General features: G+C 49.0%; 1 protein-coding gene across 1 annotated transcript in view; it reads left to right on the top strand.

Annotated features, from left to right (window-relative positions):
- The window catches only part of LOC125024947 (polypeptide N-acetylgalactosaminyltransferase 2-like), a 111,418-nt gene that overhangs the window by 48,046 nt on the left and 53,372 nt on the right, over window positions 1-10,000 (top strand). The window contains exon 4 of the mRNA XM_047612744.1: window positions 2,220-2,491. Within this exon, the coding sequence (XP_047468700.1) occupies window positions 2,220-2,491 (272 nt within the window). The remainder of the gene's footprint in view (window positions 1-2,219; window positions 2,492-10,000) is intronic.

The raw sequence follows: 10,000 nt of genomic DNA, 5'->3' as shown, positions 1-10,000 counted from the left end.
GCGCCGTCCCTGTAATGTTTGTTCGCTCGAGGAGTTCCGAGAGGCCGTGAATGAGACAGGACTGGTTTTATGGTTGTGGCTATAATGCGCCCATTCACGGCCCTGGGTGTGTGGAAGCTTCGTGTGGCCGGTTTGTTTGGAACGCTTATGTATATTTAAACACTGGTGACAACGCGGATATTTATGAGCTGATTTGTTTTTTCAGAGTGAATTATGAGTATTGATTATTAGTACAATGATCATGGGTTGGTCAACAAGTTACCTATCACTGATTGCTGAGCTGTTATTACAAACTGTTTCATAGAATATGCTAACGCAACGCATAAATTGCATTGTTGCCAGTATGTTTGCAAGTAGATTGATTTTGGTACCTTTGTTTTAAGGTTTTAGGATATGTCAATGGTAGTAGAGTTGAACTGTCCCCTGTAAAATTTATCAACGTGTAGAAAGCGCTGTCAAAAATTTCGTTATCGTATGGGCAATAAACAATATTGGTATATATTCACAGCTGATAAGTGTTTCTTGACTTGATATGAAAAATTGTTACATTTTGCTACTAGGTGAATAATGAATATTTGAAAGGTTTTATGCTCTGGAACTCTGCCGAGAGAACCGCGATATATGAGAGTATGTCATGGCTAATTCATAGCAGCGTTGGGTTAGATGAGATGTCGACGTTGTTTACGGATGTGTAAACTCGCACCGAGAATGGCAAAACGCCTTTCACGACCGCCGTGGTCACGATTCCTTCTCCACGAGGCAGCGCTTTTAGCCGAACACTTCGTGAAAAGTGGATAGGGCTGTGACCTGTTTCAGACGCATCGATTTTTCACCATCCGCCGTGGACGACACGATGCCGTGTTTCCAAATATAACCGTTACGGCCGGTAAAAAAATCTGAGCTCGAAAGAAACCTGTAGTAATTAATGTGCTTAACGGCGTTCACCGTGGACAGTACATCCGCCGCAAAAGATCGATGTGTCTGAAACGAGCCTAAGAAGAGATGGAACGAGAGAACGAAAGGGACTGAAACGTGCACTTAGGCAGTTAACTTCCATTTGGGAAGAGTTTAAAATGTTTGCAGATAATTAAAGGTAATGGGTATCAGCAGCTGGTGCCGTTAACGCTCGTTCAGTTCTTCTTACCTTTTGTACTTGCAGAAATTTTAAGATAAGGCTGATTTTTCTTCTCCCCCGCTTCCACCATTCTAGAAATCCTGCACACGACCCTCAAGTAGCAGACCTGGTATGGGGAGAGAAAAGTGAGAAAAGAAAGAACAGAATAGGATACTAGAATGTTTGTCGATAATTGCAGCCGAACATCCGTAAGAAAAAGCATACCCAGTTTAATACATTATTCTAACTACAAATTGAAATAATATCAGAAAGCTTATCCTATTTGTTTTAATTATGTTTGAAAAGTAGTATTATTGATTAGAACTTACCCTCACCCATTCTGTAGCCACGCTATTGTACATACCAATGACAATATTGAAAGAACAATACGTACATGAGACATTATCAGCGACAAAGGAACTTTATATGTTGTACGCAGAAATTCGCATGGCCAAGACCATGCAGTTGTATAAGTTTCTCGTTTAAAGGTTGTAGAGTTTAATAAATCGACAAGAAAGAGTTCGTCATTAGAAATATGTGAGGAAAGTTTTTATACTGTTGAAATGAAAATTTATCGCCCGTGAACTCTAGAAGTTACGAGTGTTCTTTGTCCAGCTGATATTGTCTTCAGTAAAGGCACGTCGGTTGAAAAATTCAGGAACGAATATAGCGACGAAAATATAGGTGATTTTTGTCGGGACGAAACGATTCAACAACGGCGAAACGAAGGCATTGTGTGTATATATTTTTCCTATATCAATTTTCGAACCAGTTTTCGAGGTGCGTCGTTGTTCGCAAGACAGCTGATGTACGAGAATTACGAGGGACAGTTTGTAAATTTATTTTGATGACATGACCTGACCACGTCACAGCTGCACTCAGAAGAGGTCGTTTCCTCGGCGCACAGCTTGTTACCAAACGCAGATGGCATCTTGTCGCGTGCCGTGGTTCGGGTCACCTCCGGAAGCCGCGTCCAGAGGGGCGGGTCGGAGAGGGTCGCTGGGTCGCTGGGGCTGGTCTGAAATTCTATACCGAGTGAAATCCAGCGCAGGTTTTTATGCAGAATGTATTCATCTTTACACACTTGTTTCCTTCTTTCCCCTAGGGCTCGGAGAACCTGGCGCTGCGCTTGAAGGACTCCGCCGTGACCGCGCAGCAAGGGCAGGCCTTCTCCAAGGCGGCGGCGGGGGCGGGGGCCGCAGGCGGAGGCAGCTCCAGCGTAGGCCTACGTCCGTCGATGTTCCTTGATGAGGAGGCCTACATCGCCGCCGCCACGCTGGCTCCCGGCGCGGACGCCTACACCAGAAACAAGTTTAACCAGGCCGAGAGCGACAAGCTGGCCTCCAACCGCGATGTTCCCGACACCAGGCACTTCACGTGAGTACCGGAGTCCGAATATGGATACTTATGAAGAGGCTTTAATAAATCTACCAGTCTATTAATATGCAATATTAAGTGGGCTTTTTCTTCAAGTTGAACTCTGCTACTGTCTCCGTGTGTTACGTTTGACACATACATTACATACCGACAGACTATCAGTGTCTTCTAATTTATAAATATTTGGAAAGCGGATATGTTCTACCGATTAGATTTACGAGAATCCGTTTTAGAAGCTCGTTTTGAGTTAATACTGCCTTTGTTACGGGCATTCAAATGTTCCCGTCGCGCTAATTTCTTCCTTGTGGTTTGTTGTTGTTGCTCACTTTACAAATTTTGCTATGATATATTTTTTCTCTTCTTGAAGTATATATATACATATATATATATGTATATATATATAAACACACACACACACACACACACACACACACACACACACACACACACACACACACACACACACACACACACACACACACACACACACACGAGTTAACGAATGCAATCTGTCCGAATCGTGGTTATTGAGAAATGAAACGTGGTCATATAAAATCGATGATTAGACGTGACCCTAGATTTTATTTATTTTTCTTTCGCACTTTCGGAAGTTTGTAAGGTTATTAAAAATACGGATTTTTTTATGAAAAAGAAATGATTATACCAAAGAAATTACTATAATTATTTAAATAGTAATGTCAATATTTCCAAGCACATTCGAACGCATGCACAACAGATGGCGCCAATCTCTATTATGATTTGATAAACCTTTAAAGAGTTCCTGCTAACTAGAAACCAGACTTTGGTAATAGTAATTGCACCAATAAATTTTGATCTTTCACCGAGAACATTCAAGTCGCGGAGAACGAATTCCTCTCGTGGTTTTTAAGTCGGTTTTACTTTCGCCATAAACGTGTCCAGTGCGTGTTGGCGGGAAAAGCGAGACGCCACGAGGTTAATTACTATACCTGTTTGTTTCTTACTAATTGTCTACGAGTATCATTATCTCACTCGTTGTAGTATTCATGCACCTGGTCTACTTTCTGGCGGAAATTGCCAATTAGTTGGGTTTTCATATTCATCATAACGTGAAAGTTTCTATTGTTATTGTGATTAATTGTATTGGCAATTGTCTCGGCAATTTTCTCATTCTTTGTTTTTTAGTTATTTTTATTATGTAGGAATCTTATTGATGAATACTCAGTGCAGTGTTCATAAATGACACGACATAATACATATAGCAAATGACTAATACTCTTCCTTATTGATAAAATGGCAGATAAAATAATATAAACAAAATAGGCTCGTGGAAAGATGAGCCAACGGTTTGAAATCCCCCTTGGTCCTAGCGTTCATCTTGATCCCCGAAGAGCTGAAGGAGAGGAAGCTTGTGGTCCCATGATATCAACACCTCAGTATCCATGTCCTGAAATGTAGAAGGCACCCTCTTAACCCCAACATCCCCCCTCCCCCCATCCCCTTCCTGCCCCGCTTAATTTATCGTCGTAAGATCATCTCACTGCAAATATTTGTCAGCGCAATGCCATTCAATCGCCAGAAATTAATTCCACCATTTTTCCTTCGCTGGGGAAAAAAGGACGTAGAAGTGTTGCGGTGCAAGGATTCCCGTGTCCGAGAAAACAAAATAAGGTCGTAGGAACCGAACAGGAATTGAGCAGGAGTGAAGCGAAGGGAAGGTTCGGGTGAACTTATCGACGAGGCGGCCCGACCTTATCGCCACTGCTTGCTTGCATGAAGTAAGGGGGGTGGGGGGTAGGAGAACGAGATAGGGAGAAGGGGGGGGGGGGTAATGTCGGCGTGGCGTCGGGGAAGACTGATATGTCGATATCTTCAGATTTATTGAGGGGCCTTAAACTCGTAACATATTTGGGGCGAGCGAGTGGAGCTACATTACGTACATGCATACATTGCATATATACACACAGACACACACACACACATGTAAGTAAATATGCAAGTATTTGTGCATATATATATATATATATATATGTATGTATGTATGTATATATATATATGCAGAGAGAGAGAGAAAGAGAGAGAAAGAAAGAGAGAGAGAGAGAGAGAGAGAGAGAGAGAGAGAGAGAGAGAGAGAGAGAGAGAGAGAGAGAGAGAGAGAGAGAGAGAGAAATGGAGGGTACAATTTCCTTCCTTATTAAATTGCAAGATCCCGTGATAAAACAGTTCAAGAGGGCACTCATGTACTCTAATCGATGTTGCAAAACTCCGTCTCTCTATTGTCGTTGTTGATGTTCTGGAGCAGCGTCATGAAGATAACCCTTAGTCAAATGCAGGCTGTGTTTGCTGGAAACTGCCGCGGTCTCGTAAACACTCCATCGGTTTTGTTCCCATATTTGCAGTCTCTCTCTCTCCCTCCCCTCCCCACTCCCCCTCTCTCTCTCTCTCCATCCCCCCTCCATCCCCTCCATCCCCACTTTTCTCTCTCTCTCTCTCTCTCTCTCTGCTCTCTCTCTCTCTCTCTCCTCTCTGGGTCTCTCTCTCATCTCTCTCTCTCTCTCTCATCTTCTCTCTCTTCTCTCCTCTCTCCTCTCTCTCTCTCTCCCATCCCTCCCGTCGCCCTTCCCTCTTCTCATCGCCCTCACTCCTCTCTCTCTCTCTCACTCTCTCCATCTCTCTTCTCTCTCACTCCTCTCTCTCTCTCTCTCTCTCTCACTCTCTCTCTCCACGTCTCTTTCTCCTCTCTCCTCCCTCTCTCTCTTCCTCTCTCTCATCCTCTCCCTCTTTTTTCCTCTCTCTCTCCCTCTCTCTCTCCGTCATTCTCTCTCCCCACATATCCCACTCGCTCACGCTCTCTCTCTCACTCGCTCTCTCTCACTCCTCTCCTCTCTCCACTCTCTCTCTCTCTCTCTCTCTCTCTCTCTCTCTCTCTCTCTCTCACTCTCTCTCCGCTCTCATCTCTCTCACTGTCTCTCTCTCTCACTGTCTCTCTCTCTCTCTCACTGTCTCTCTCTCTCACTGTCTCTCTCTCTCTCTGTCTCTCTCTCTCTGTCTCTCTCTCTCTCTCTCTCTCTCTCTCTCTCTCTCTCTCTCTCTCTCTCTCTCTCTCTCTCTCTCTCTCTCTCTCTCTCCTTCTCTCTCCCCTTCTCTCTCTTTCTCTCTCCCCTTCTCTCTCCTTCTCTCTCCTTCTCTCTCCTTCTCTCTCCTTCTCTCTCCTTCTCCCTCCCTCTCTCTCTCCTTCTCTCTCCTCTCCCCTTCCTCCCTCCCTCCCTCCCTCACGTGGAGGTACCTTTATTCAAGTATAAGGAAAGATGATAGATTAAAGAACTGAAGCAGATGCTTAAGTAAATGGAGAAATAGAGAGAGAGAGTGAGTGAGTGTGTGAATAAGTGAGTAAGTGAGTGAGTGATTGTGAGTGAGAGATAGACACACAGACAGACAGAAGCAGAAATGCAAATTAAGAATGGAGAGACATACAGAGAGAGAGAGTGAGTGAGTGAGTGTGTGAGTGTGTGAGTGAGTGAGTGAGTGAGTCAGTGAGTCGGTGAGTGAGAGTGAGCGAGAGTGAGCGAGAGATAGACAGAAGCAGAAAGGGAAACAGAGCCGAGAGAAAAGCAAGAGAGAAAGTAAGGCAATGTAGGCTGCGGTCCGAACCTCAGCACACATTCGGGCTTGCAAATGAGTGATAAGAGCGCGCCACGGGGGACGGACCGGCCCTGGCACTAGGATCCTTCCAAGTCACACACGCCCCCAGGCCGCGACTCTGACCTCTCTCGTTCTCTTCTTCTTCCCTCTCTCCCCCCCTCTTTTCTTTCCTTTTTCCCTTCTGTCTCTCCTCTCCATTTCCTTCCTCCTTCCCTTCTTCTCCTCTCTCCATCCTCTCCTCCCTTCTTCGCCCCTTCCATCTATCCCTCCCACCCTTCCTCGCTCCCACTTACCCTCACTTTTTCCTCCTTCTCCTCCTCCTCCTCCTCCTCCTCCTCCTTCTCGTCTTCCCCCTCCTCCTCCGTCTTCCCCTTCCTCCTCCTCCTCCTCCTCCTCCTCCTCCTCCTCCTCCTTCTCGTCTTCCCCCTCCTCCTCCGTCTTCCCCTTCCTCCTCCTCCTCCTCCTCCTCCTCCTCCTCCTCCTCCTCCTCCTCCTCGTCGTCGTCTTCCCCCTCCTCCTCCGTCTTCCCATTCCTCCTACTCCTCCTCCTCCTCGTCTTCCCCCTCCTCCTCCGTCTTCCCCCTCCTCCTCCGTCTTCCCCCTCCTCCTCCTCCTCCTCCTCCTCCTCCTCCTCCTCCTCCTCGTCTTCCCCCTCCTCCTCCTCCTTGTCTTCCAACCCTCCTCCTCCTACTCGTCTTCCCCCTCCCCCCCCGTCTTCCCCTTCCTCCTCCTCCTCCTCCGCCTCCCCCCCCCCTCCTCCCCCTCCTCCCCCTCCTCCTCCTCCTCCTCCTCCTCCTCCTCGTCTTCCCATACCTCCTCTTCCTCCTCGTCTTTCCCTTCCTCCTCCGTCTTCCCCCACCTCCTCCTCCTCCTCCTCCTCCTCGTCTTCCCCCCTCCTCCTCCTACTCGTTTCCCCCTCCTCTTCCGTCTTCCCCTTCCTCCTCCTCCTCCTCCTCCTCCTCCTCGTCTTCCCTCTCCTCCTCTTCCTCCTCGTCTTCCCCCTCCTCCTCCGTCTTCCCCCTCCTCCTCCTCCTCCTCCTCCTCCTCCTCCTCCTCCTCCTCGTCTTCCAACCCTCCTCCTCCTACTCGTCTTCCCCCTCCTCCTCCGTCTTCCCCTTCCTCCTCCTCCTCCTCCTCCTCCTCCTCCCCCTCCTCCCCCTCCTCCTCCTCCTCCTCCTCGTCTTCCCATACCTCCTCTTCCTCCTCGTCTTTCCCTTCCTCCTCCGTCTTCCCCCACCTCCTCCTCCTCCTCCTCCTCGTCTTCCCCCCTCCTCCTCCTACTCGTTTCCCCCTCCTCCTCCGTCTTCCCCTTCCTCCTCCTCCTCCTCCTCCTCCTCCTCGTCTTCCCTCTCCTCCTCTTCCTCCTCGTCTTCCCCCTCCTCCTCCGTCTTCCCCTTCCTCCTCCTCCTCCTCCTCCTCCTCCTCGTCTTCCCTCTCCTCCTCTTCCTCCTCGTCTTCCCCCTCCTCCTCCGTCTTCCCCTTCCTCCTCCTCCTCCTCCTCTTCCTCCCCCTCGTCTTCCCCCTCCTCCTCCTCCCCCTCGTCTTTCCCTTCCTCCTCCGTCTCCTCCTCCTCCTCCTCCTCGTCTTCCCCTTCCTCCTCCTCCTCCTCCTCCTCCTCCTCCTCCTCCTTGTCTTCCCTTCCTCCTCCTCCTCCTCCTTCTCCTCGTCTTCCCCTTCCTCCTCCGTCTTCCCCTTCCTCCTCCGTCTTCCCCTTCCTCCTCCGTCTTCCCCTTCCTCCTCCGTCTTCCCCTTCCTCCTCCGTCTCCTCCTCCTCGTCTTCCCCTTTCTCCTCCTCCTCCTCCTCGTCTTCCCTTCCTCCTCCTCCTCCTCCTCCTCCTCCTCGTCTTCCCCTTCCTCCTCCGTCTTCCCCTTCCTCCTCCGTCTTCCCCTTCCTCCTCCGTCTCCTCCTCCTCGTCTTCCCCCTCCTCCTCCTCCTCCTCCTCCTCGTCTTCCCCTTCCTCCTCCTCCTCCTCCTCCTCCTCGTCTTCCCCTTCCTCCTCCTCCTCCTCCTCCTCCTCCTCGTCTTCCCCTTCCTCCTCCGTCTTCCCCTTCCTCCTCCGTCTTCCCCTTCCTCCTCCGTCTTCCCCTTCCTCCTCCGTCTTCCCCTCCCTCCTCCTCCTCCTCCTCGTCTTCCCTTCCTCCTCCTCCTCCTCCTCCTCCTCGTCTTCCCCTTCCTCCTCCGTCTTCCCCTTCCTCCTCCGTCTTCCCCTTCCTCCTCCGTCTTCCCCTTCCTCCTTCGTCTCCTCCTCCTCCAGGCGCTTCCAGGTGTCACGCCGGAGTGATAAAGACCGGGCTAATGACTCCGGGAACTGATGAGGTGTTTGGTAATGGGCGCGAGCGGGTGAAGAGGGCGATAGAAGCAGGGAGGAAGAACGGTTTGTCGATAAGCGGAAGGGGAAGAGAGGGGAAAAGGCGAGGCGGAGTTTGGGAAGGGATGGGTGATGAATAGAGAGAATAAAAGGCGCTTTGAGACATAAAGTTGCAATAAAAGAGGTGTGTGTGGGTGAAATTTAAGAAGGTTGTGAAGAAGAGAGAGAAGGGGATGCGATGAGAAATGGAGAGAGAGAGAGAGAGAGAGACAGAGGCACATACACGCAGACACACACGCGCACGCAAAGGCAGACAGAGAGAAAGAGAATTCCAGCGAAGACAGAAACACACTTTGAATGTAGACGGAGAAAACGGACCCAACAGAGTAGAGAAAAGAATGAAAACAGGAACGAAGCGCACTCACTGGCCGTAACAGGTGCCACGAGCGCAGCCATGAAGCCCTACGGAAAAGGGGACAAACCATACAATGTTGTAGCAACCGGTGTGGGGAGAGAACTCACCAGGGCAGTGTGCTATTGTGTGCGTGTGGTAAACGCGGATAGAAAATGAGCAAAGGAGTCGGGGGAGGGGGGGGGTGGAGGAAGAGGGGAGAAAGGGGGATAAGGAGATGGCTGAATAAGCACACATCACGTGACCTGTGTCTATCCGGGAGCCGAGCCAGCCTGCGCCACCGAGGCCTGGTCAGCATGGCGAAAAGACACCCATGGCTCACATCGACCTGTCATCGATTCCGTACAACTGTGGGTCGCCGTAAATAGTCTCCCCAGCCGAGCGCTTAACACGAGGATCCCATGTGGTTTATATTACCAATATATATAGATCAGTAAATGAAGAAATAATAAATAGAAAAAAATGTAAAGTAGCTTGGGGCGACTATTGTCTTTAGGAGTGATTTAACACTTTTCCCCGAAACAGCTGGCGAATGTGACCACGTAAGGAGCGCAAACTATCGTGCATGTGGGTTTGGGGACATGCCTACCCGGGGCCTGGCGCGCTTGCGGTTGCTTTCGTATTCACAGCATCGTTATTGCCACTTTCTCTCTCTCTCTTTCTCTCTCTCTCTCTCTCTCTCTCTCTCTCTCTCTCTCTCTCTCTCTCTCTCTCTCTCTCTCTCTCTCTCTCTCTCTCTCTCTCTCTCTCTCTCTCTCTCTCTTTCTCTTTCTCAGTATTCTCTCTCTCTCTTTCAGTACTATCTTTCTCTCAGTATTCTCTCTCTAACTCTCAATATTCTCTCTCTCTCTCTCTCTCTCTCTCTCTCTCTCTCTCTCTCTCTCTCTCTCTCTCTCTCTCTCTGTCAGTATTGTCGTTATCAGGGTCACTGGCGATATTTGTAATGTTATAAGAATAATTGTTGTTGTGGTGGCAAAGGCAAGTGTTAATGGTCACAGGGTTAACATATTACTGTTGTCACACACAATCACAAAACAAAATAATCAGGCTTAAATATAACACCGAACTAAAGCTTCGAGTCCTCAACCAATGACTATCATAATTCCAAATGTGATTAAGTGATTAGCATTGTAAACTTATGCCGCCTGACTAGGTCCCTGTGGAGCT

The sequence above is a fragment of the Penaeus chinensis genome, chromosome 4 (assembly GCF_019202785.1).
Source record: "Penaeus chinensis breed Huanghai No. 1 chromosome 4, ASM1920278v2, whole genome shotgun sequence".
Lineage (NCBI taxonomy): Eukaryota > Metazoa > Arthropoda > Malacostraca > Decapoda > Penaeidae > Penaeus > Penaeus chinensis.
This window is presented reverse-complemented; position numbering and strand designations above follow the sequence as displayed.